Here is a 27,420-nt window from a genome sequence, read left to right as displayed (position 1 = left end):
AATTGGGTATATTACTGAACAAATATCAGAATACAGAGAGGATAGAGAGAGGATCACTCAGATAGAGACTTTCCAACTAACTGAGACCTTTGTGACTGCACCTGGAGGCTTGATTGCTGCTGATGCCTGACACCAGAAACAGATCCAGGAAGCAACACTTTCAGAGTAGATGGTTATGGTTGTGTGGAGCATAAACTCAAGAGGACAGCTTATTGAGTATTTTACTCAGCAACGCGATTTATACAAGTCTGTTTGTGAGTGTGCTACATTGTTTTTATGTTAACTTTTGAACCTTAAATAATGCACTAGATTTTGCACTTCTCTTGCTTTGTTTTTTCAGATTCTTTTCTACTACTCTTAAAGAAGCAGCCTCTGAATCGGAACACTTTGAAACATCTTTATAACTTTGGAACATTATTGAACACTTTGGACACTTTTGGAAACTTATGTTCCACACTCAAGTTTGTTTTGCTATTTAAGCACTTTAATCAGTCTTTCACTGTGTTATTCATTTATCTAGTCTTACTTTATTGATATATATTCGTTTTAGATAAACGTTGTTTCTACATATCACCAAAAGTTTGGACACTCTTAGTTGAGAGGTAACTATAGGTTTTCACACCAGATTGCGATTAAACTTGATGCTGAGCACGGATCACTCAAGCTGCACAGCGGGATGGATGGCGCCAGACAGCTTCCGGCGCTAGAAGACACCTCACAGCACATTTAAGTTAATGGGCTGCAAGATGTCTTTCAGTGCCAGAAGGTGTCTCATAGCAGAAGACTGCTTAGTAAATATGGTCAAAAGTGCACAAAATAACAGGGTGACAAAATAGCTTTTTTAATGGAGGTGGAATGTTTTAGAAACCCTTTTAGTGAACTCAAATAATTGCAGGAAGACAGACGATATAGAGAGAAGCTGCACAGCATAGTTGCCTATTCTAAAATTCATAATTCAGGCCTCATACAGTAAATTTAATTTGCCATTTTTGACAGCGTTCCTATCACGGTATGCAGAAAGCCCCGAATACCAGTGATGGTAACATTTGCAAACATGGCGAGTAGCTGGCAACGAGATGATCGGCCCTCTGAAAAGGGCTCACCCAGCGAGTTGATTCTGCTTCAGAAAGAGAGCCGCTTCTCTCTGCGCAAATATCAGCCAAATTTTTTTTTTTACATTTTATTACTAATGTAGATGAGCAGGGGGTCTCCGGAGCAGAAACACATTGTTTTCAGGTCCAGGGACCCCATGCTTCCCAAAATACAGGCACGTTATGGGGCACTGGTATCTCATATGCATTGAAATGTCCCGGTCACGTGAGCCGGGACATTTACATGCATAGGCGATACCGGCACCCCATAACAGGGCCTGTATCTCAGGAAGCAGGGGGTCCCCGGACCTCAAATCAACAAGATTCTGCTCTAGAGACAACCTGCTCATCTACACAAGTAATAAAATTTAAATTCAAATGTGTAGTAAGCACCAATACAGAACCCACCCTTTGTGGCCCCACATAAAACCATTATTTATTTATTAGAACACACGTTGGTAACCTAGGTTGGCGGGGGTCCCCGGGTGTTCCCCACAGGCATCCGGGAGTCTTTGGGTGGTCCCCATTGGCCTGCTGTACCATTCGTGTTGTCAAAAAAATAAAGATGGCCTACATTTCAATAAATACAACCCCCCCCAACACATACAGTACAGTAATGTGCAAACTAACTATTATCCAAATATGGATAATACCCCTGCCATTATGAAGGGCATCCTCGTCAGCATACTGCAGGGCCATGTCCTCCGTTGCCAGAAAGAATACATAAAAAAATACAATCTAATGGCCCCTAACCCCTTAATCACCTTAGCGGTTGATAACTGCTATAGTAATTAAGGGGTTAACCACCCTCCCCCACTACCCACCTGGGAGGCCTAACCACCCACCCCGGACCCACTATACCCACCCTGATGAATACAGTGGTAGCCAATGCATTTTAGGCCAAATGCATTTCTTCTATAGACTGTTACATTCTCTATTTCTTATTGTTTAGATTAAATTGTTTTGAATTGTGATGGCTTGTTTATTGTTTTTTTTTTGACAGATTTGTTATTGTTTTGATTTAATGATGTATTTTGTTGGCTACTGGTTTTAATTTATGTGTTGCCTAGTGGTTGTATTAACTAATTGTTGTGTATGTTACTGCTTTTATGTATTAAATGTATTGTTTGGCTAGTGGTATGATTTATGTAATTGATTGCCTAGTGGTTTTAGTTATTTTATTGAATGCCTAGTGGTTTCATTTCTTTAATTGATTGGCTAGTGGTTTTATTTAGGTAATTGCTTGGTTGGCTAATGCTCTTAATGTTTGTTTCTGGGGGTTTAGGTGCTTGTTGTATATGTTTTATTATTGTGTATTTTGGACATGCATGCTTTTGTATTAGGGTAACCATTGACTGCTATAGTAGCTTATCATGCCCATATTGTATGATGTACTACTATGCTAATCAATGGTACAGGGTGGGTATAGTGGGTCAGGGGTGGGTGGTTAGGCCTCCCAGGTGGGTAGTGGGATAGGGTGGGTTAACCCCTTAATTACTATAGGGGTTATTAACCACTAATGTGATTAAGGGGCCATTAGATTGTATTTATTATGTATTCTTTCTGGCAACAGAGGACAAGGAACATAGTGACTCATCGCTCACCTAATAGTATTGAATAAAAAACTTGGTGCATAGGGAATCTGAACTATTAACTTCTTGAACTAGTGGCCACCAGGGGTCACTATAAGCCCTATAACATTGCACTCTAAAGTTATAACATCCAGTTATAGACGTCGTGAAATTGATATTGTATATTTAATAGGACCAAAAGAGGGATCCAAAGGACCCCAAGGCAACAGACTCAAAAATGTAATTAAAATAATTTTTTATTATTATTATTTAAACCAATCAACAGACACACAAATAGGAAACATATTATTTATTATTTATTTATAAAATATTTTACCAGGAAGTAATACATTGAGAGTTACCTCTCGTTTTCAAGTATGTCCTGGGCACAGAGTAAAACAAATAATACATGGTTACAAGTACAGTTACATAAATGACCAAGGTATACATTATATACAAGACATTGCGTGCACAATGGTAGACAAGGGTATTAAAATCCCCAGCTGAGGAGACGGCTAGTGGAGGACAGGGACCTGCAGTATGCTGACGAGGATCCCCTTCATAATGGCAAGGGTAAGTAGAATGGTTTTATTGACTTTATTTATGCTGGCTGGCTAATTTTTTGTTTAACAATGGGCAAATGATCTGTTTTCCATATCTGGATAATAGTTAGTTTGCACATTACTGTATTGTATGTGTTTGGGGAGGGGGAGGGGTGGCAGGTGTATTCATTGAAATCTAGGCAATCTTTATTTTTTTTTACAATACGAATGGTACCGCAGGCCAGCGTGGACCACACGAGGTCCCCCAGACTCCAGAGGGCAACCACGCTGGCCTGTGGCATTAATCCTGTGTATAAAAAAATTAAATTATGGTTTTATGTGGGGGCACAGGGGCTGGGTGGGTTCTGTATTGGTGTTTATTACATATTGTAATGGATATTGGTGGCCTAAGAGGTGGGTAGTAGGGCTATTGTGTGTATTTTTGTTTATTGTGGGTAGCGGGGGTGGGTGAAGGGGTAGTAGCCCCAAGGATGGGTGTTTAGGCCTACCGGGTACGTAGCGGGTGGGGTTTACCCCTTCATTACCTTAGCGGTATTAACCTAAACACCCACCAAGGGCCAAATACGACCTTCACCCACCCCCGTTACCCACAATAAGCATGGCACTGGTGGTTAACCTCTTCATTGCCCTAGCGGTTAGCCACTAAGGTAATGAAGTTGCCTGTAAATGCATTTTTAACGCATCAGATTCATGCCGGGGGTCTCCGTTGGTGATATTAATGGTTATCAGCTCTTGGTTATCAATCCGATGTAGGAAAAATGCATTTTTTTTTTAAGTGCAGTCTCGCCGCTTCTCTGCAGCTTCTTACCACCTTCTTGACAACTTTTTCTGGCGGGACGATTTGGAGAGGAAATCTCAATTCTAGAGCAGCGATTAACCTCGATAAGCTGATCGGAGCTACTAGAATTGAGTGAGTTTGAGAAACTGGCGATAAGTGGCTTATCGCCACACGTTTGGCGATTTTTTTTTCCACCCTCGGCAAAAAAACCCGGCAATTTTTGCTCTCATCGCTGGCTTATCGGAGTTTACTGAATCGCTGTAGGCTTTTTTGGCGATAAGCGGCTTATCGCTGCTTACTGCATGAGGCCCTTAACTTAGAACATCAAAAGGAAACTAATAGATACCCAGAATCATAAGTATCCCATGTGACTCTCTGCAAATGCATTTTCTGAATCATCAACAGCCAAGTTGCTGCAGTTGCGGCAAGTAGCTGAAACTCACCTTTTCAATAATCTCATAACATTCTTCAAGTTTTTCGGCTCGGTCCTTCAAGATCACACTGGCTTCATTCAAAACTTTCAGCCATTCTTGATAATCAGATTCTAACAGGTCTGTATATGCGATGCACAAAGTTCTTAAGCCTTAAAAAAAAAGCAAAAGTACGTACAAAGGATTAAAATATATTTGCGCACAAGTAATTTAATCCATTATAAAAGTTACCAGAAGAGTATTTAGTTATTTCATTACTACATCTGTCCCTTTGCATGCAATAACAGGCAATATAGATGGATACTGTGCTTCAAAGTCATGTGAAAATGCATGTTTTAAGGAGAATGCATACGTTCCCATTGTTTTTAATGGTGATGCGATAAACTGTACGTTAAATATCAACCTACAGTTAATGTATCACAATGCAGTAACGGTGCAATAATGTCTGCTACACCTGTACAGAATAACACAATTCTTTTGTTACCAGTGGTAATAATACTTGCCATGGTTTACCGGTCTGTGCTCTACTGCAGTGGTGCTCAACTCCAGTCCTCAAGACCCCCCAACAGGTCAGGATTTCAGGATATCCCAGCTTCAGTCACCTGTGCTGAAGCAGGGATATCCTGAAAACCTGACCTGTTGGGGGTTCTTGAGGACTGGAGTTGATCACTCTGCTCTACTGTGACAATACAGATAAGACGACCTTAATGCTGAAAATATTGAAGCTGTGGTGTACTTTCTGGCAACGAAAGGGCACTTAATATCTGTGCTTACAAAACCCCTGCCCTATTTAATTCCTCTGTCTATTGCTCCTGCTTGAAAGTAATCTCACTCTCTGCTTCGTACAGATGAAGCAGCAGATATTGTACCTGCTTGCGCACTACAGCGGTAGCCCTTTCTCTTTTTTGCATGTCACTGATCCTTCTAAATGGCATTTGGTGTGTGTGTCCCGGTTACAACATGTCAGCGGAAGCAATAACTTCTGCTATATCTGTACTTCTTCCCTTTCATACACACAAGCTTCGTTCCTGGAAGTATACAGTATTGTCTGCATGAAACAACTTCTAAGCAGAGATGGTGAGGGTAGCCGTAACACAATCTAAAACGTACCAGGGTAGACACAATAGATAAAGATATATATCCTTCTTCAGCCCCTGTCAATCCACTGCGGAATGAAGGTTTCCCCCAATGAACGTCCAGGTGTTGTGGTTACAGGCCTTTCCTCCACGTTGCTCCAACAAATTTTCAGACTACAGTAGGGCCCCGCTTTACAGAGTTCCGCTCATACAGTGTTTCCCAATGCATACCCATATTCATTAGGTTGAGCGCTTGTTCCGTTTTTCTGGCCTGACGCGCTCAGCAGCTGAGTATCCGGCGGTCACTAAACAACAGTTTTAGTGCATGCGCAACTCCTTGTCAGGTGCCATTTGTCAGCGAAACAGTCGGTTTACAGCTCTGCATCTCTGTTTTCAAAAAGTACAATACAGCTCTTCCCTGAGGCATTTAAATTAAATGCCGGGGGACCGCACGATGTCTCTGCAACTTCAACTTACCGAGATTCAGCCGGCTTCTGGTCACGTCGCCATGACAACACGGCACATGACGCATCGTGGAAACACGTGTCAAATGACGCTGTGGGGTCACGTGACGTTACGTGACCCTCGGAGTCATTTTTCGCCAGGTTACTGGGGATGGGGGGCATGAGCTCTGGAGCCAGCACACAGGGGTGGGCACAGCAAAAAGAACTTTGCGCATCCCTGCCCTAGGCTACTAATTCTCTGGCCCCTCCAACACTGTAAGTCCCAGTATAAAGTGGGCAGTGTTGGGAGCAAACCCGTCGGGCCTCGTTATATTATTATATGTGTGTTACCTAATAAAGTTCAGGAATAGCCTGATATTACAAGGGGGGCCTATGACTGATAGGAGGCCAGCTTCCAAGTCACTCCCCTGGGAAGGAGGGGGTTTCCCTCTAGAAGTTAGAGTAAGGGTTCTGGGAGTTAGTGCTGTGCTAATCTCTCTGAGTGGAGGAAGCACCAGTAAAGCCTCTCCTGGATAGGAGTGTGGCTGAGGCCTTGCCCTGTTAGGGGGTCCGGTGTGCTGAGGAGGGGTGCTTAGGGCCTCAAGCCCTGGGTACTGCCTTCAGGGAATGGAGCCTGTGATATCTATGTTGTACCCAAGTAAATACCAAGTTGTATCATCTCTGGTGTGTTCCTTGAAAACTAGTTGCCTGTAAGGGCCATCCTGGCTGCTGCAAGATCCTCATAGGATGGAGGCGCTGCGCTGACAGAAGAACCATCATGGAGAGCCTGTCCTGATGCCTCCCCATACCATCGTGGAGCTCTCAGGCCTTCTGTTCCACCAAACAGGTATGCACCGCACCAGAACACCCTTGGTAGCGACATGATCTCCCTTGGGGGAAGGTGGGGCGGGGGGGGGGGGGGGGGTAGGTGCTACACCTCTATAATTCTTTGTGTTGTCTGAAGCTTCTAAATTATCTTTGCATTTACAGTAGGGTCCAAGTTTCACAACCTTACAGTACATGAGCAAGGGCAGAATACACGGTCCTCTTGAGGCACAATGGAAGGTTCCCTTGAAAGATTGTCTGTGCTCCATCCCATATTCATACTTCTGTTTATTTAATTAAAAGGGTTCCCATCCATTGTTACTTGCCAGCCAAGGTAGACATGCGGGCCTATTCAGTAAACTTCGATAAGTGACTTATGGGCTGGTAGGAGCACTTTACAAGCGAGTTTGCATGTGTAGCTATTCAGAGAGCTCCTATAACATGTCAAACTCACTTGAAAACGGCTTCTTACCAATCGATAGTACTTCCACTCAGAGAAACAAACCGGTGGCTCAAAAAATGCCCAAAGTCACATATTTTTCCAGTAACTGCTATTCAGGTAGCTTCGATATGCACATTGCAGCTTAAACTCACATATTGTGATCTGGAATTGCGATGTTCATATAAAGGAGAAAAATGTATTCTTACAGTACTACATCAGATTGAATTTGGGGGTTTCCAGAGCTGACCCACATTAATATCCACTACAGAGAACCCCTACTTCAATCCTATGTAATAAAAATACATTTACAGCCTAGCTTCATTACCGCAGTGGCTAACCGCTAAGGTAATGAAGGGGTTAAATAGCAGGTAGAGGGGGTGGGTAGAGCTTGTAGTTCCCCAGGGTGAGTGGTTAGGCCTCCCGGGTAAGTTGCAGGAGGAGTTAACCACCTTTACCTTAGCGGTTACTATCGCTAAGGTAATGAAGAAGTTAACCACTCCCGTTACCCACCCGGGAGGCCTAAACACCCACCCGAGCCAAATACCACCTTTATAGTTGCCCAAGGGTAGGTGATTAGGCTACCCGGGAGGGGTTAATTCCTCCCTTACCTTAGCAGTTACAACTAAGATAATGAAGGGGTTCTCCCTTTCCACAATGCCTAACTACCCTCACTGGGGTAACTATAACCTTCACCCACCCCCCTCAACCACCAAAAAACTGGCTAGTTACGGATTGCGCCCCTTCATTAACTTAGCAGTTACCTGCAAAGGTAATGAAGCTCTGTTTTTATATAAATGTTATTAACATAGTATTGAAGCAGGGGGTCTCCAGAGCTGAATCACATTAATGTTAGGTCCGGGACACCCTGATTCCCGAGTTGCAGGCCCCAGTTTGGGGTGCCGGTATCTCCTGCAAGTTTAAGTGTCCCGGTAACGTGACATGGGAGAACTAAACTTGCAGGAGATAGCGGTACCGCATACCGGGGCCTGTAATTCGGGAAGCATGGGATCCCCGGACCTGAAATTAATGTGATTCAGCTCCGAAGACCCCCTTCTTCAATACGATGTGTATAAAATGTAAATACAAACAGGGTGATCGCCTGTAAGAGCTGTGCAGGGAGATGCAGTTCTCTGCGCAGCTCTTACAGACTGAAGGGATATCGCACGGTAAGATCTTTGAATAAGAAACTGCAAAGTCGATCGGAATGGCATTTTTGCACCAAATGGTATCTACCAAGCCAAAAAAAAAAATCTTCCTTTACACAAATGTCCTACTGTAAAAGCATGTAAAAGCGATTCGTATGGCAGTGATCTTATCGAAGCTACAGTACATGAATAGGCCCCATAGTCTTTGACTTCTAGCTCAATTCCATTTATTTAAATCTTTGCAGAGTTTACACATTTGAACATTACTTTGGTCTTTCTTACTTGCTTCAGCGAATTTTCGGATTTATTGCTGGAGGTCTTCTGGACTGCTGGAGAAAATAACAATGCCATCTGCAAATCATAGGAGAAAAGTATTCAACGTTGCTTTTAATTCCTTTTCCTTCCCAATCCAATGTCTTTATCAATTCTTCAAGTGTTGCTGTGAAAAGCTTCGATGACGTGGTGTCTCCCTGTCACACTTGGTTGCTGATCCTTATCTTGCTTTTATCTTCATGTAATCAAATGGTTGATGTGGCATTCTCGTAAATGTTCTTTGTCATATCAATTAACACTTTGTCTTCTTAATGCATTTAAAACCGCTGAGGTGTAGACAAAATTAAATGGTTTTTCGGAATCTACGAATCCTAAAATGGGATTCTTCAGGGAATTACTTCTTATATGATTTGGATGTGGTCCATTGGGTTGCATCCACTGCGAAATCTCGCTTGTTCTGTATGGTGGGTCGAAGTCTGGGACTGTTGAAGCTGATGTCTGTATCTTCGTAAAAACGTAAGTGATTGGTCTGTAGTTATTGAAGTCTTCTTTCTGTCCTTTCTTGTGGATGAGGATAACTATGACATTGCTCCATCGTTCTGGAAATTTTCCTGTTCTTGAAGCAGCATGTAAAGCTTCTTTCAATATTTCAGTTGTAATTCCATCTTCCGCGGGAGCATTCTCATGCTCGATGGATTTTATTGCTTTTGTTACTTCTAGAAAGACACATGGTACAACATTGCTGGTTTGTTGTTGCTCTTCCCCAGCTGGATTATGCCCTTTGTTATCTGTATTCTCGTACAATTTTATGTAGAAGTCCTCAACTTTCTTTATGATAAGTGCACAGCCTTTTATTGTTGATCCATTGTCTTGTTTGAGTGCAATGATTTCCTTCTTCCTAATCACAAGTAGCTGCTGCGTCTCCTTTAAGCTTTTGGTATCTTTGATTGTATTCTTTACCATATCACAGTTGCATTTTCTTACATCTTTAGTTTTACGTTTGCGGATTGTTTGCACAGCTCTGCATATTTAATTATTGCATCCTGGGATTGCTTAGTTTCTTGTGGTCTCCTCAGTAATTGCTCGTTTCATCAGATATTTTCTTATCCTGTTTTTTGGCAGAGGTTCCTCCAGTTTTTTCCGCGCTTACAACTACAATCTTCATACATTCGTAATTGCTTGTTAAAGTGTCCCCATGCATTTCGAGCAAGCTGAAGCAAATTTTCAGTTCAAATTCTCTGCTGTTCTTTAGATTGACACATTATATATGAGTGATCCCATTTGATCCCATGTCATCAAATGGGATCTGATGGTTTAAAGCAGGTAGAAAAGAGGGGAAAATACAGTATGGTAGGTGGACCAAATGACCTTTATTTGTTATAGACCCCGGAATAATAGAACACGTCATTTCTGATAATCTCTTAACATAACACTTAGGCCAGGTCCCCGCTGGCTACTGCAGCGCCCACTGTGGCGGACGCTGCAGGGACAAGAGCCACCCCACAATGGGGCCAGGCCCGCTGTGAGGGGGGCCGCCACGCTGTGCCGACGGAAACTCCCGCTCTCAAGAAAATTGAGAGCAGGAGTCGCAACGGAGCACTAGGCCACTCCCCACCAGCGGTCCAGCCAATGAGGGCAAAACTGCTGGGTGTTGTCCCGGCCGCGCCCCCATCACTCCCCCATCACGCCCCCCCTGTCTTTCCCTCTGCAGCTCTCTGCAGACCGGGGGACTCGGCTGCACGTGCCGCCTGCCTCAAAATAGTAATTACTATAGCGCACGTCTCGGCGTGCGCTGTGCGATTAAACTCCGGCCCCCAGTACCTCCGGTCCCAGTTGCTACCCTGACGCGCAATTTCCTTCTGCTCTGCACGACAGCTTTTCAGGGAAGCAGGGGAAATTGAGTTTACTCCTAGCGTGGCCACGCCCCCACCGGCGGTTCACCCAATGAGGGCGAACCAGCCGTGTGACGTGATGGCCACGCCCCGCAAATCCCCGACCACGCCCCCTCCCGTCGCAAGCTCCCTCTCTCCCCTCAGACCGCAGATCACGGTTAGCGCTGTGCACGCGCCGCCCCCCACCCCCGCCGGGTGCTCGCGTCACAGTCATGACTGGGACCGCAGCCTTAGTTGTAAGCACTTTGGAGCATGAAGCTCTTTTCCTTTGTATTTTATGTACTTATCCACTTTTACAACATGTATCCCAGTGTTGCATATTGTACACTATTTATGAAAAGAACTTGCGTACACTGTGCATGGTTGGCTCTCTATATAACCTATACACGCATGCAAATGTATATTAAACCTCTTATTAGATATATTAGATATTGTGATATGTAGGTAGTATGAAGTTAACGACACATCAACGTTGCACTGTATTGAATGACAACCCAAGTATATTGTTTTAGCTTCATCCCATTTCCAGATATAAAAACGAAGCATTACCCTGTTGCTTAGCCAGTTGTAGGTGCGATCCCACATAGCCAACCAAAATAAAACAACCTTTTTGTAAACATTTGCTTCTTTAAACAAACCATGCTAAAAGCAAACATCTGGCTTATCTTGATTCTGGGCAAATAATATTTCTTGGGGGCCTCTGAATGGGGGAGTGTTTACTTATCATGCGTTTTCTTTACTCTTAGACCATCTTGGCCTTATCAGAGAGCCGTTACAGACAAGGGAAAGAGGAGGTGCTCTTGCTATGCAAAATGTGTTGAACTCGCAGTGATATCAGACAGAAATCTCAGCTCACTACAGTATGTTTACCAACTACATTAAAAAAATTATGTAAAAATTATTTTACAAATTCAAAACTACTACTTCCAGGGGTCACATTTTGGTAAAAACGGCATGAATCACCCTGATGTAACCCCCTTAAACATGCCATTGCTATTAGTACACTTTGATCCTAGTAGGGATTGACCCTTTAGGTCTTGCTTAGGGGAGTGGCAACCATTTCTAGGAGAGAAGAGTCACTAAGTGCCGATGCAGGGAATTCCTCCCTGACACGGCGTAAACTGCTATTTAAGTCAGTGCCAGTTACACCAGACATTGGCACTTTGTGAATCTCGGCAAGGTTTTTTTTATTTCTCAAGACCTTGTTTGCTTTTTGCCCCTGTGTTGTGAAGCTGGCGACAAATTATTAGGAGAAACATAGAGTACACCTTCTATTCCCTGTTCATTTAATAGATCCCATCTATGTAAATGGGAGTGAAACGAATGTCTATGCCAGTCTGCACTGCAAATCATCCCTTTTCCATCTCATACTCTTTCTACATACATTGTAATGGCTGCTGATGAGATGTAAATCGTGGTAATCTTACTGTTTGCATAAGATGTTTAATTGTTATGCACATATTAATTAAACATTATGCAAACAGAAAAATTAACATGTATTAACACAACGTGTATATATATTAACACATACGAAGCGGCTCAGCAAGCAAAGACACTGACTCTGTAAACAACGACACTGAGTGTGAAGCAGGGGAGCCTGATTCAATTCCCGGTGTCAACTCCTTGTGACCTTGGGCAAGTCACTTTCTCTCCCTTTGCCTCAGGCATCAAACACATAGATTGTAAGCTCCACGGGGCAGGGACCTGTGTCTGTAACATTCCTATGTGCTGCGCACTGCACACTGTGTTTCTGAAGCGCTTTTAGTCCCACTGGGAGAAAAGCGCTATATGAAATAAAAGTTATTATTACGTTAGTATACCTGTATATAAAATATATATGGTCATAAACATTATTTTATTTGCAAGTAACGTTTCAAAAAATAATCCATTCATGAGAGAAAAAAATAGCATGTTTACCTTCAGTAGCAAATTGTTCAAGATGGTTTAGTGTTTGCTCCCGATACTGAGAATCTGTTGATAATCTCTCAAAAATGACATTATCCTGTAAAATAAAAAAAATAAAAAAGTTATTAAACAACTGAGTGTGTCATACTTATGCACATGCAATGGATATTTGTCTCCACGGTTAATGGTCACACATTGACTGCCAGCATCCCTACAAGATGGACGCAAAGACCACGTGACATCAGGAAGTACTTTCAGTACAAAACGCCTCGGTCACGTGGTTTTTGTGTCCTTCTTGGCCTGGATACACGGCGGTACTCTAGCGCACCCCTATCCCAAACGTGTTTTTTGATATCTAACCAGAATACATGGTTGCTGGTACCCAGTGATTTTAACTCGCATTAAAGTGACTACTTTGTTTTTTTTCTTTTGTGACAAATTACTTAAAGGCTGCGCTTATACATACGGCGACGCGACGGTGACGCGATGACGTCACCCGTCGCCATTGCTAAAGTTGTATTTCAGATTCTGGAAACGTCGCTGGCTGCAAGGCCAGTGACGTCAACAAGGGGGAAGGCAGACGGGCAGAGAAGCTCCCTGATTGGCTTATAGCCAGTCACATGTGGAGACCGTCTCTCCAAAAATCAAATTCCACTGACTACCAGAATTTTGGTGGCGCTGTCGCTCCGTCGTGTCCACTATAAGCGCTGGCGACAATGCATTTGTTTTGACGCGACGTTGCGTCGCTGTTGCCAGCACTGGGAGAAGGAGTGGCTCAGTGAGTAAAGACACTGACTGGCACTGAGAGTTTGAAGCAGGGGAGCCTGGTTCAATTCCCAGTGTTGGCTCCTTGTGACCTTAGGCAAGTCACTTTATCTCCATGTGCCGCAGGCACCAATACACATAGATTGTAAGCTCCACGGGGCAGGGACCTGTGCCTGCAAAATGTCTCTGTAAAGCGCTACGTAAATCTAGCAGCGCTATACAAGAACATGCTATTATTATTATAATTACCCCAGGTGTGCACTTGTGTGTATTTCTTTTTGATAGAGATATATATATATGTATACAGGCATACCCCGCATTAACGTACGCAATGGGACCGGAGCATGTACAGTATGTAAAGTGATTAATGCAATCAATTTTAATACATGTTATTGTGATTTGTATAACATCCATTTGTGGAGATCTAGCAGTATATGTATATACTTAGACTATCTAGTCATGCTGATTGCCTACACAGGTTTTGCCAATTATTTTCAATCTAGCTAATTGGACTCATGGGTGTATATATATATCTTACTACACACCCAGAGCCAACCCTGAAGAAGTCAGTTTATCTGATGAAACGCGTAGGGAAGGTGTGCTGTGGATCTTTGTAAACGCTTGCTTTTGAACAGCTCGGTATTTCCACCGGTACGGTATCCATTACTATCCGTGTGACGTCATCCGCTGGTCCGCCGCATCTACTGTCGCGGCCAAGTTTATTTGAGCATTTACCTGTGTCCCGGGCGGGCGCCGAAGCCTCGGAGGAGCGCCCTCCGATCGGGGCTTCGCCCTCCCCTCTCCGGGTCCGCCGGGTCCCCCGGAACCCCCCACCGCCGTCCCCCACATCGCGGGACACCAGGGCTCCCTCGGGGAGCCCTGGGCACGCGCGCAGGGGGCGCAGGCACCCGATGAAGCGTGACCGCGCATCGGTGACGCGCGGCACGCCGAGGGGATTCGGCTAGCAAGCCGGGACATCTCCCGGCTTACGGAACTAGCCGAGCTCAAATAAAATGTGCCGCCTCTGTACTATCCCCGGTGGGAACCAAAGATCATTTGTTGGTGTGTACCCTGGGAGAGATTACTGCGGAGTGCCTGATACGTTAGTTCCTGCAGGCGGTGAGCAACGAAGGCAGCATTGGATCCAGTGGTGTCACGGAGTAATCACAGCAGCAAAGCGGCGTTTCCTGGTCCTTGGAGCATGAGTATATCTCATAACATGCTTTTATTTGTTCTATGTTTGTGAGTTCATTTTATTGAGCCTTTTTGGGAATTAAATATATCATTTTGCACAGTAATGCACTAGGATTTGGCGCTTCTTTTCTTCTATTTTTTTTTAATATATATATATATATTGTGACAGAAACCAGGGGATGGTAATAAATTCCGTATATAGGGCTCCCAGGATACTAGACAGTTTCTATCCTGTTTGGCCTGGGAGTGCAGCCTTATAATACATACACTCCATCCCACAGTTTGGCAAGCGCTGGAACTGAGGGATGAGAGATCCAGACCAGAGTTTGTCTGCTGCCTGATTTCTGTCTCCTGTCATGCTAATTAGGAATCAGGTATGAAAGACTGATTTCCTGTTTGCTCTGGTCTCCCCACAAGAGCCAGGAGGCTGGAAGGCTGCTGAACTACAGAGGGGAGAAGCCTCTTCCCCAAACAGGTTCAATCTTTCTGTTCATTTGTGTAAGACTGCAAAAGTACCATGTTTTGATGTTGGAAGTGGAAAAGCCACTTCCAACCCTGAGTCAGGGATATCTAAGTTAAGTTATCGCTCAGGTGAGCAGCTTTTGTTTTGATCTGTTTTCTGTTGTATGCACTGTGGCAGTCTCAGTGCCTGGGACTGAATAAACCAGGCATAGCCTGTTTAAAGGAACAGTACGTGACGCCTCATCATTTAACCTACCCTAAAAGACCGTGTTCTAAACAGTCCCGGACAAACGACGGAGCCCCGGAGTAAGCCGTTTGTCACATATGGTGGAGAATGCGGGCACTTCTTGACTCTGGGAGCATGGTCACACTAGTGTCCGAATACCTCTTGCCCATTAAGAAGAAACAGGGAAACAGTTCACAAAGAGTGGCAATTTGTTGTATACATGGGGATAATCATGAATATTCCACTGTTGATGTTTTTTTTGAAACAGAGTTTGGTTCTTTAGATTTCAAGGTGGGTATTGTACCCAAACTGGCACATGATGTGTTAATAGGGACGACTTTCCCCATTTTCTAAAAATGTGGTCCCCCGCTCAGAATAGCGCCCAGAGTTCAATAGCGGACCATAACGAAGTATTAGAAGAAACAAATCCTTTCCCTTTTTCAGAAATGGAGGTTGACGAGGGCCCAAATAAGAAGGGGGAAAAGGAGGAGTGCTGTAAAATTCCCTTCCCCATCACTACTTTGGTAGGGAATACCCCAAATCAAGATGTTGAGCAGACACTTACCACCCCAGAACCGGATAAGACCCTCGCTGACCTAGAGGTCAGTCCTGGGAGTTTTAAGAAGGCCCAGTGGGAGGACCCCACATTAGCGGTAGCAAGGGGAAATATACGGGACCAGAATAGTACTCCTGGCCAACCAGATAGGTCACTTGCTTACCCCTACTTCGAGGTAGAGAACGACCTAGTATATCGGGTTGATAAAAGGAAATCAGTTACAACTAAACAATTGTTGGTACCACGGACATTCCGTAACGTAGTATTACACCTCGCACATAGTCATCCATTGGGGGGACACCTAGGGGTGGAAAAGACAAAAGAAAAGGTTCTCCGAAGCTTCTATTGGCCTGGGGTTCTGGCAGAAATTACGAATTATTGTTCCTCATGCCCAGAATGTCAGATCACCGCCCCGTTCAAGGCGTACCGCAGCCCATTGGTACCCCTTCCCATAATAGAGGTACCATTTGACCGGGTTGCTATGGATCTAGTAGGACCCCTAATAAAGTCTGCTAGGGGACATCAGCATATATTGGTAATATTAGATTATGCCACCCGATATCCGGAGGCAGTTCCCCTACGTAGCACCTCAGCTAAAAACATAGCAAAAGAGTTAGTAGTTCTGTTTTCCCGGGTCGGGATTCCTAAAGAGATTCTATCTGACCAGGGAACACCATTTATGTCCCAAGTAACGAAAGAGCTATGTAAACTCCTAAAAATCAAGCATCTCAGAACCTCAGTCTATCATCCACAAACAGATGGTTTAGTGGAAAGGTTCAATAAAACCTTAAAGAGCATGTTACGGCGGGCGGTTGATAAAGATGGGAAAAACTGGGATTGTTTGTTACCGTACCTGTTATTTGCCATTAGGGAAGTTCCCCAATCATCCACAGGCTTCTCCCCGTTTGAACTATTGTATGGCCGACACCCAAGGGGCTTACTGGATATAGCCAAAGAGACTTGGGAACACGAGGTTACCCCTTACAGAAGTGTAATAGAGCATGTTGCCCAGATGCAGGACCGCATTGCTGCAGTCCTACCCATAGTGAGGGAACACATGGAGAAAGCTCAAGAAGCACAGAGGAATACATATAATAAGGGTGCTAGGGTCAGAATTTTTTCTCCAGGTGATAGGGTACTAGTTCTGGTTCCCACCGTGGAGAGTAAATTCCTTGCTAAATGGCATGGGCCATATGAGGTCTTGGAAAGAGTGGGAGAAGTAAATTATAAGGTAAGACAGCCAGGTAGGAGAAAACCTGAGCAAATTTACCATATAAACCTACTCAAGCCCTGGAAAGATAGAGAAGTCTTGTTAACCCTAGTACCCCCAGGTCCGTCAGAGAATCAAGAAACTGACCCAGAGGTTAGCATAGCTGAAACACTGTCTGTTCATCAGAAACGAGAGGTTCAGAATTTAGTGAAAAGAAACAAAGAAATCTTCTCTATACGGCCAGGTAGAACTAGCGTAATTGAACATGACTTAGTCTCTGAACCGGGGGTCCGAGTTAACCTTAAACCGTACCGAATCCCAGAGGCCAAAAGAAAGGCTATAAGTTTAGAGGTTAAAAAAATGCTAAAACTAGGTGTAATTGAGGAATCCCAAAGTGGGTGGAACAGCCCTATAGTCTTAGTCCCAAAGCCAGATGGTACAACAAGGTTTTGTAATGACTACCGGAAACTAAACGCGGTGTCAAAATTTGATACTTATCCTATGCCCAGGGTAGATGAACTTGTAGAGAGACTGGGCAAAGCCCGATATCTCACAACCCTAGACCTAACAAAAGGGTACTGGCAGGTTCCCCTCACAGAAAGGGCAAAAGAAAAGACAGCCTTCTCAACCCCAGACGGCCTCTTTCAGTATAAGGTGTTGCCTTTTGGCTTACATGGAGCTCCCGCCACATTCCAAAGAATGATGGATAAAATTTTAAAACCACATGCTCGGTATGCTGCCGCCTACCTGGATGATGTGGTAATCCATAGTGAAGATTGGCAATCCCACCTTCCAAAGGTCCAAGCTGTGCTTGACGCAGTCCGGTCTGCTGGACTAACTGCTAACCCCGCTAAATGCACTATTGGTCTGGAGGAGGCCAAGTATCTGGGATATTCTATTGGCAGAGGTTTACTCAAACCCCAAACACTCAAAGTGGAGGCGATACAAAATTGGCCAAGGCCAGTTACAAAAAAACAAGTAAGGACCTTTTTGGGCTTAATTGGGTACTATAGAAGGTTTATTCCCAATTTTGCAACTAAGGCAACCCCACTAACTGACCTCACAAAAGCAAGAGGACCGCTAATGGTAAAGTGGTCCCCCGAAACCGAACAGGCCTTTAGAAGCCTGAAAGAAGCTCTCTGTGCCCAACCAGTGTTGGTCACACCTGACTTCTCCAAAGAGTTCGTAGTCCAAACCGACGCATCTGAGGTAGGGCTGGGGGCGGTACTCTCCCAGGAGTCTCAAGGTGAGGAGCACCCCATCCTTTATTTAGGTAGGAAACTAAATCCCCAGGAGAAAAATTACTCCATAGTAGAGAAAGAGTGTCTCGCAATAAAGTGGGCTGTAGAGACGCTCAAATACTACCTGTTGGGGAGAAAATTCCGGTTGGTCACAGATCATGCACCCCTTACCTGGATGTGTCAAAACCGGGAAAAGAATGCTAGAGTGACCAGGTGGTTCCTAAGCCTACAACCCTTTAAATTTTCTGTGGAACACAGGTCAGGGCACAAACATGGCAATGCTGACGGGTTGTCAAGGATGCACTCCCTAATATCCATGGTCGCTCATCCCTCGAGGTCTGAGCTGGGGGGGAGGATATGTGACAGAAACCAGGGGATGGTAATAAATTCCGTATATAGGGCTCCCAGGATACTAGACAGTTTCTATCCTGTTTGGCCTGGGAGTGCAGCCTTATAATACATACACTCCATCCCACAGTTTGGCAAGCGCTGGAACTGAGGGATGAGAGATCCAGACCAGAGTTTGTCTGCTGCCTGATTTCTGTCTCCTGTCATGCTAATTAGGAATCAGGTATGAAAGACTGATTTCCTGTTTGCTCTGGTCTCCCCACAAGAGCCAGGAGGCTGGAAGGCTGCTGAACTACAGAGGGGAGAAGCCTCTTCCCCAAACAGGTTCAATCTTTCTGTTCATTTGTGTAAGACTGCAAAAGTACCATGTTTTGATGTTGGAAGTGGAAAAGCCACTTCCAACCCTGAGTCAGGGATATCTAAGTTAAGTTATCGCTCAGGTGAGCAGCTTTTGTTTTGATCTGTTTTCTGTTGTATGCACTGTGGCAGTCTCAGTGCCTGGGACTGAATAAACCAGGCATAGCCTGTTTAAAGGAACAGTACGTGACGCCTCATCATTTAACCTACCCTAAAAGACCGTGTTCTAAACAGTCCCGGACAAACGACGGAGCCCCGGAGTAAGCCGTTTGTCACAATATATATATATATATATATATATATATATATATATATATAATATATTTATTTATTTATTTTTCCTGAATAGAAATACAGTTGTATCCTTATCTCACTAAAGTAGACCCAGAGAAACAGGCAAATGAGTTTCTTTGGTACACCGATTCTGGTTTCTATGAGGTTTACAGGCACAATAAGTCATTTTGACATGCAGGAATAAATTCAATGTATAAATAACAGAAGTAATAAATATGTTTATAGTTGGTTACCATAAAGATATTTGTTATAATCTTCCCAAAGTGACCTAGTTAAAGTGGAGCTTTCTTGGCAACATAAATTAGGCTCATCTGTATCTTTTTAAGAACAAAAGCCCACTATTCTTCTAAATCAGTTAAAAAGTTTTGTTATTCTTATGTATGTACATCTTTATTTATGTACAGTAGCGCCCACAGCGGTACTCGGCCCTTTTACAAAAGAGACAATACAGTACAGGGCATTATATGGGTGCAGCAGACAAAATCAGACAATCGGAAAATAAATCCCTTCCCCAAAGAGCTTACAATCTAAGTGGTATGTTGTGAGACTTACAGAGACAGCAGGTGAGGGAGTAAGTGCAGTACATGGCAGTGCTTGGCCGCAATGGCTGGCAGGAGTGACTGTGGGTGTGGGACAGTAGCCCTGAGTCCAGCATAATGAAATGCATCATTTATAATGTATAACCCTGCTCACTTAATGTACAGTAACTATGTATTTGTCATCATAACTCTGTGCCCAGGACATACTTGAAAATGAGAGGTAACTCTCAATGTATTACTTCCTGGTAAAACATTTTTATAAATAAATACATTTCAGAGGCGAGTTTGGAGATTTGACTTAAAGGTGGGGAGAGAGGGTGCTTGGGGTATACCGAGTTTGAGGGCAGTGAGGGAAAAGGTTTAAGGTGAGAGAGAGCAGTAGAGGTGAAAGCAGGGTGGTGGGGTGGAAAGCTGGGACAAGTATCCCAGGCCCGGTGGCTATAGGGAGCCCGGTCGGCCGGAGCTGGAAGTTGGGCCTGGTCAGAGCGTGGGCCCAACTTCTTTGTTCAGCTGTTCTCTCATTGCCGCCAGACTCTCTCACTGTCCTGCACAGGTCCTCTCTCTGATGCCGGTGCATGCCCGAAGCTGGGCTCAGCTTCTGGTACGCACCGGCATGAGAGAGAGGCTCGGCGCAGGACAGTGAGGGAGGCCCATAGCTGGGGAGAGCCGGTGCTCGGTGGCAACAAGAGGTTCTGGCTGCCGAACAAAGGCTGGGCCCAGCTAGAGTTCGTGCCCAAATGCTTTGTCTGGTCGCCGGGCCTGGCTCTCCTCAGCTGCAGGCCTCCCTCACTTTCCCACGCAGGGCCTCTCTCTGATGTCGGCACGCGCACCAGCATGAGAGTGATGGAGAGGCAGACTCGAAAAGCGTGGGAGAGAGAATCCTGCCAGGAGGCCTGCAGCAGCTGGGGGAAAGCCGGGGCACCAGAGGCCTGAGATCATCTCCAAGGTAAGTGTGTGTTTTGCATGTATTTGGGGGTGGGAGGGTTGTATGTATTTGGGGAGTGACATTTTTGTTTTGGTATGTATTTGGGAGGTGGGGGTTTTGTATGTATTTGGGGGGTGGGGTTTTTTGTTATTGGGGGGTTGAATGTATTTTGGGGGGGAGTAATTATTGGGGGGGGGGGGATTGTGTGTGTGGCCAGGGGGAGGGGGGATTAAGGGAGCAGGATTGAGTGAGAAGGAGGTAATTGGAGGATGGGAGACTGAGAGGAGAGGGGGTGTGAGGGAGTGAGGAAGAGGGAGGAGTAAAGGGGGGAGAGTGAAGCAGAGAGGGGGTAGGAGTGAAACAGGAGGGAGAGAAATACATAAAAAACAGTTGTGGTAAAGTGCAATCTACTGTAACTAGACGAGCATGAACTAACATTTCTTTTTCATTCTGATCACACACTACATACCAAATATCTGTACTCCACTGTGAAAGAACTTATTACTGCAACATTCTTTGATTGGGTAAAATGTAAATGTGTGGATAAATTAAGTATGCAGTGTACAATTTTTGATAGTTCTTGTTTCACTACTCCGATTGCATTTATTTCTAACATATACAGTATTACCAACAGTAGGGAGATGTTACACAGGTGAGCAGCAGGGCTTTATTTTAACTTAAATTTGTTATTAATTGGTATTTTATTTTTAACTGTAAAAAGAAAATAAAAGCTATTCAAATAGCCATGATAGAAGGAACTGAAATGTTACAAAATGACTATAAAATGAATGTTATGAAACCCTTCTCGTTGATGTTGCCTTTTTTTGTTTCAAATAATTTTATTGTGTTTTACAGCATATATGAAATCAATATTTTACAGCAAGTATCAGATGCAAAGAATCGACTTTCCATATCTACGTCCAACAGTCAATATTTCCAGTAGTTAGCTGGTACATAAATGTGGTTTTAGCGATCCTCTAGTTCAATCCAAGCAGTTGAGCTATGCCATTGCTGTTTATCAAACTTGTACAGGGGGACAGACAAAAAACTACAAATAAATTATATTACGACAAAACAACCATAGGGAGGAAGGGAGGGTAAGGCGGGTGGGAGGGAGGGGGGGAGGGTAACGGAGGAGGGAGAAGGGGAGAGTCCCTCATCCTCTCCGTCCCCAGCCCAGTATCAGCCAGACCTCTCTTTCTGATTATTTTAGTGTTCGATCCATGGTTTCCATGTTCTATAAAAGGTATCTGTTGATTGTTTCATGAAGGCTGTTCTCCATGGTCATTACCTCGTTAATTTGTTTCTCTACTGTGCGTCTGGAAGGTGGGGCTATTTTTTTCCATGAGGCTGCGATTGAGCACCTGGCTGCTGTCAATATGAATGAGATTAGCCGTCTCAGTGGCTGGCTTATATCTTCTACTGGCTTTGCCAATAAGTATATGAGGGGTTATACTGGGATCGTTTCTTCTGTTGTGTCTCTTATGATTTTTTGGATAATAAGCCAACATTTCTGTATTGCGGGGCACGTCCACCATATGTGAACCATATCTCCTTTCTGTCCGCAGCCCCTCCAACAAAGATCTGGGACTTTTGGGTAAATCTGTCTAAGTCTATCTGGAATTAGGTACCAGTGAAATAGGATTTTATATATCTTTTCCTTTGTCATGGTGCAGATTGATGTTTTGGCCGCGTATTCCCATATATCTTCCCATTCATCTCTGTCTATAGTAACATTTAAATCCTCGGCCCACTTGAGCATGTAATTATGATCTGGGGTGTTTCCTGACGCCTCCATTCTTAAGTACATTTTCGTAATCAGCCTTATCTGATAAACTCCCCTCTAACAGTATGACTCAAAATTGGTAATCTCAGGAAAAGCTGCGTTATGGGATATTTTTCACATAAAATGTCTTAACTGAATGTATTTAAATATATGAAGGTCAGGGGCCTCATATTTATTGCAAGGTTCCTGGAAACTGAGGATCTTCCACTTACCCAGAAGGTCTGCTACTATCTGGATGTTTTTATTATTGTACTGGTCGAACTGTTTGGTTCACATCCTGGTGGAAAATCTCGGTTATTGAGAAGAGGCGTTAATTGGGATGGTGATGAGGTTATTTTATAATCTTTCTTTGGTTCTATTCCAGATGATCCACATGTATCCCATTGGGCCCAATTTTTATCTTTTAGTATCTGAATCCTGCCCCTGGGGGACCAAAGGGATTTTGCTAGTGGGGTACCCCCTCAATAATGGGATTCAATACCCAGCCAGCAAAACAGCCTCGTAACAGCATTCCAGACCACCGCCTGCCCCAATTGGGCAGCCTGGTAATATTTTAGTATATCTGGGACCCCCATGCCTCCCCTTGCTCTTGAAGCAACCATGATCATTCCTGTGTTTCTGTGGGTATTACCGTCGCTTCGTGGAAGGGTACTCTAGTCGAGCTAAACCCCTGAACAATCTGCTGAAGATATACCCCGAAGATACCAGAAGGAAGGCCACATCGGCCCGTCAACCGTTTGGCGATAAGTGGACGCCCGAGTGTGAATGGGCCTTCCTGAACTTGAAGAAAAGCCTGACTGAAGCATCAGTGCTTGCGTATGCCGATCCAGAACAACCATACGTTCTGCATGTGGATGCCAGTCTCAATGGGCACTGTCCTGCATCAGAAGCACCCCGAGGGTCTTCGGCCTGTAGCCTACATCAGCCGCAGTCTGACACCCAGTGAACAGAAATACCCTGTACACACGCTAGAGTTCCTGGCTCTCAAATGGGCGATCATAGAGAAACTTCATGATTACCTCTATGGTGTTACGTTTGAGGTAAGGACGGATAACAATCCCTTCACGTACATCAATACTTCAGCCAAGTTGGATGCAGCAGGGCACCGATAGCTGGCAACCCTATGTAACTACAGATTCTCTCTGAAGTACAAGCCGGGGCCTTTGAACATTGGAGCTGACGCTCTATCACGACGACCAGGATTAAGTGCTACCCCCGATGATGATGAATGGGAAGAGATCCCCGGGCCTGGGATGCGAGCAATGTGTAGCATAGCGGCCATCATCAATGATCAAGTGGCCTTCTCCGAACTACGAGTTGCAGATTCGTTAGGATGCCAGTCGCAGGCTATTCCCGCCGCTTACTGCGATCCCAAGGGAATGAACATAACCCATGACAAAGTCATAAGATGGAAAGACTTAGTGGACTATCAAATGAGAGATCCAGTAATCAGCATCATTCGGCAAGCTGTTCAAAGAAAGAATCCAGCTCTACTGAAGAGTGCTCGCCGAGACCTGATCGCGTTGCTAATGTGTGAAGTGGACAAGTTCGAGATAGACAATTGCTTGCTCTATAGGGTAGTCCAATATCACAACCACCCTGATAGGCGACAACTGGTTCTACCCCAAAACTTGAGATATATGGTGTTGAAGTCTCTACATGATGAACATGGGCACCTCGGTGTAGTGAAGACTTTTGGGTTAGTCCGAGACCGGTTCTTCTGGCCCAAGATGCGGGAAGCGGTGGAACAGAACTGCCGCCGTTGTTCCCGGTGCATCCAACGCAAGACTTTGCCTACCAGAGCAGCACCCATGGCCCATCTCAAGAGTTCTGGTCCAATGGACCTGGTGTGTATGGACTTTTTGTGTCTTGAACCAGATACCCGAGGAATCTGTAACGTGCTGGTCATCACGGACCATTACAGCCGGTATGCTCAGGCCTTCCCCACAAAAGACCAGAAGGCCATCACAGTCGCAAAAATACTATGGGAGAAGTTCTTCGTTCACTACGGTCTTCCAAACCGACTTCACTCCGACCAAGGGCGAGATTTTGAGAGCACTCTGATCCGAGAATTACTCAAAATGCTGAACATCGCCAAATCCCGGACGACTCCGTACCACCCCGAAGGAGATGCTTTGCCTGAACGATTCAACAGGACCTTGTTGGACATGCTCGGCACCCTGAAGGGTGCGCAGAAAACGGAATGGAGTCGACATGTAGAAGCTTTGGTACACGCGTACAACTGTACTCGTCATGAGTCCACTGGATTCTCCCCATACTTCGTCATGTTTGGGCGGGAGGCAAGACTCCCAGTAGATGTGCGTCTTCGAGTATCAACGGATGGGATACACAATGCTACCCATTTCAAGTATGTGCAAAGGCTAAAGGACAGTTTGCAGCAAGCGTACCAACAGGCTGAGAAGTCTACAGCTAAACTGAATGCTGGCAATAAGAGACGATATGACAATAAAGTCAAGTATCGGGAGCTACGTCCTGGGGGCGCTGTGTTGCTTCGTAATCTGGGAGTCCCAGGAAAACATAAACTGGCGGACCGGTGGAGAGACGGTGTATATGAAGTAGAGTCATAGATGCCCGGCCTCCCGGTCTATCGCATCAAAGACACAGAGGGCCGGGTAAAGGTTTGGCATCGTAATCACCTTCTCCCCATCCCCCAAGTGGGAGACGAAGAAGCAGAAATACTGGCCACACCGCTCAATGGTGAGTCCGACTTATCAGAGATGGGTCAAGAGACAGTAAATAACGAAACCCACTCTGAAACTCCTGAAGACCCTATGGAAGGACCCTCTCAAAGGGACTATTCCACAGAAGGAGCATCTCCCGGAGGAGCTACAGGTAAAGGGCCCAGTAGGCCAACGCCTACTAAGGTGGCACCAACATGCCAGCCTTTGGATCCACAGAGCCCGTGCTTTGTGCCTAACAGAAACTGTTCAGAGACCTTTCTCCCTCAAGGGAAGAGGCTGAGCCTCAGGACTGTACTTATTACTCCCCAGAGGGAGTTGCTGAAGAACAGCTCCGTAGGAGCCAAAGAGTCAGGTACCCTCCAAATCGGGTAACCTATGCTCAAATTGGGGCACCCCATTATGAGGCTCAGCAGTGGTCTCGCAGCAGAATGCAGTCCGTCATTGTGATGTTCATTGAAATGTGCAATCTGATCTAGAGATGATAAGTGAAGATCGCATTGATTGTTGCATTTTTATTATATAACGATGTTGTGCCATTTTCATTATATAACTTTTGTACATAGTTATATTGAGTTGTGTCCCAAGCGAGGACGTTGGGGTTTTTACCAGGGGGAGGATGTAGCCATGACCCCCTCTGCCCATCACCCCTCCCTCACCTAGCTGGCGATCGCGGGTGCCGCCGAGCCAATGGCGGACCTGTCGGCGCTTGCAGAAGTGAGGGGCAGATGGGAACTGGTGCGGAGGTTGCCGGGGACGCGAGCGGCCGGTTGTTAGGGCCGCGGGCATGTCGTTAGGGCTCTCGGCGGCTCCCGTGCAGGGCACCGCCATCTTGGATAGTTTTGCTCATGCGCAGTAGGTTCGGGTGGCCGGGACAGTTGCGCATGCGTGAGCAGGAAGCGCCCGAACCCTAGCCTACCAGGAGAGGGCTCACAGAAGGGACTACATTTCCCATGAGCCTCAGGAGCGCCCCACGTGACCCCAGGGAATTAATAGGGCTACAGCATCTCCCTGCCGAGGAGAATAGATACTTTTCGCGGGGTTTGGAGCACGTTAGTCGGCGCCAGGAGCAGCTAGAGGAAGGAGGTAGGGTGCAGGAGTCAGTGACTCCCTGCACTAGGCCAACAGCACCCTAGGCCCCAGATAGCCCTGAGTCACCAGTAGTATTGAGTGTTGTAGGGACAGGCCCCAGGCTAGGGACCCTGCCCCTTACTACACAGAGTCAGTTAGGGACACAGCGGACGCTGCACGTCCATCCAGAGTATTGGGCTCAGACCTCCGCTACCGCTGCAGCAGCCATCCGGGTGGGATCACCCCGGACAGTTTTTCCTGTTTTCGTCAGCCTTCGGATCCTTTGTGAAGCTCCTTGGCAGGCCCGGGCCCTGGAGTGCTCACCAGGTAACCCTCACCAAGTGCACCAACGATCCTACATATATATTATTAATATGGGACTAGTGGCTGCGCAGTCACACATATCATCTCTCTTTAAGGGTGCGGGACATATTGTGTGGGGTATTGGACACGGGGTGGGATCACCTGGTGTATGTGGGAGCGTCCTGCGAGATGCAGTAGTCAGTGTCTCCTCTAGAGAGGGACACCTGTTGATTTATGAATAAGTATATGCTATACAGTAAAGTCATTGGTTATTTTACATGCGGTGTGTGGAGTGATATATATATATATTTATCCTGCCGGAACCACTCCTCCTCTGGCAGGAGCCATCGCTGGTGGAGGCGTTGCACCACGAGATTGTGTTATATTTATGTACCCCAGGCTCCCCGAGCGGAGGCTTAGGCTCCTGAGAGCCAAACAGGTATACACAGCAGGTAGTAGTGTCTGTATTCACAGGGAATACTCGTTACACTAATGTTTACTTTTATATTTGTTGCACTTATTTCCATTATGTCTCATATTATTTTGTTGCATCTATTACTGCTGTGATACATTATGTACATGGATGGCGCTATACAAATAAAGATATAAATGCATACACACGTGAAGCAGGATTGAGTGAGAGGGGGATAATTGATGGAGGGGAGTAAGGAAAGAGGGTGTGATAAGGTGTAAGGAAGAGGGAGGAGAATCCCAAATATCACATTACATCACAAATGAGAAACCACCAAAAGGCCATCGCCTTTCTATCACAGCTTTACTGGCTAATTGTAAGCACCTCTCAATGGTGAAGGTTCACTTCAGTAGCCTAAAATATTGTTTGTGTAAACTGCCCTTCCTCTTCCCTATATTACTTATTGCCTCTATATATTTTCCATTCATGTCTTATTTTCAAGATATACTGAACAAAATAATCTTGCCACATTCCATTGACATCAGGGAGGGCTAGGTCCAGGAGCCTTGTGTTGGCGGCAGCCAGAACAAACAATGT

The 27,420-nt window shown here is 45.1% G+C and overlaps 1 protein-coding gene across 1 annotated transcript in view; it reads right to left on the bottom strand.

Annotated features, from left to right (window-relative positions):
- ATP8A2 (ATPase phospholipid transporting 8A2) overlaps positions 1-27,420 on the bottom strand; it is a 691,321-nt gene that overhangs the window by 543,631 nt on the left and 120,270 nt on the right. The window contains exons 20-21 of the mRNA XM_075592224.1: positions 12,448-12,532; positions 4,447-4,586 (exon numbers count right to left, since the gene is read on the bottom strand). Coding sequence (XP_075448339.1) covers positions 4,447-4,586; positions 12,448-12,532 — 225 coding nt within the window. The remainder of the gene's footprint in view (positions 1-4,446; positions 4,587-12,447; positions 12,533-27,420) is intronic.

This window comes from Ascaphus truei, chromosome 3, assembly GCF_040206685.1.
Source record: "Ascaphus truei isolate aAscTru1 chromosome 3, aAscTru1.hap1, whole genome shotgun sequence".
Classification (NCBI taxonomy): domain Eukaryota; kingdom Metazoa; phylum Chordata; class Amphibia; order Anura; family Ascaphidae; genus Ascaphus; species Ascaphus truei.
The sequence above is the reverse complement of the archived record's forward strand: the minus strand, read 5'-3'. Positions and strand labels throughout refer to the sequence as shown.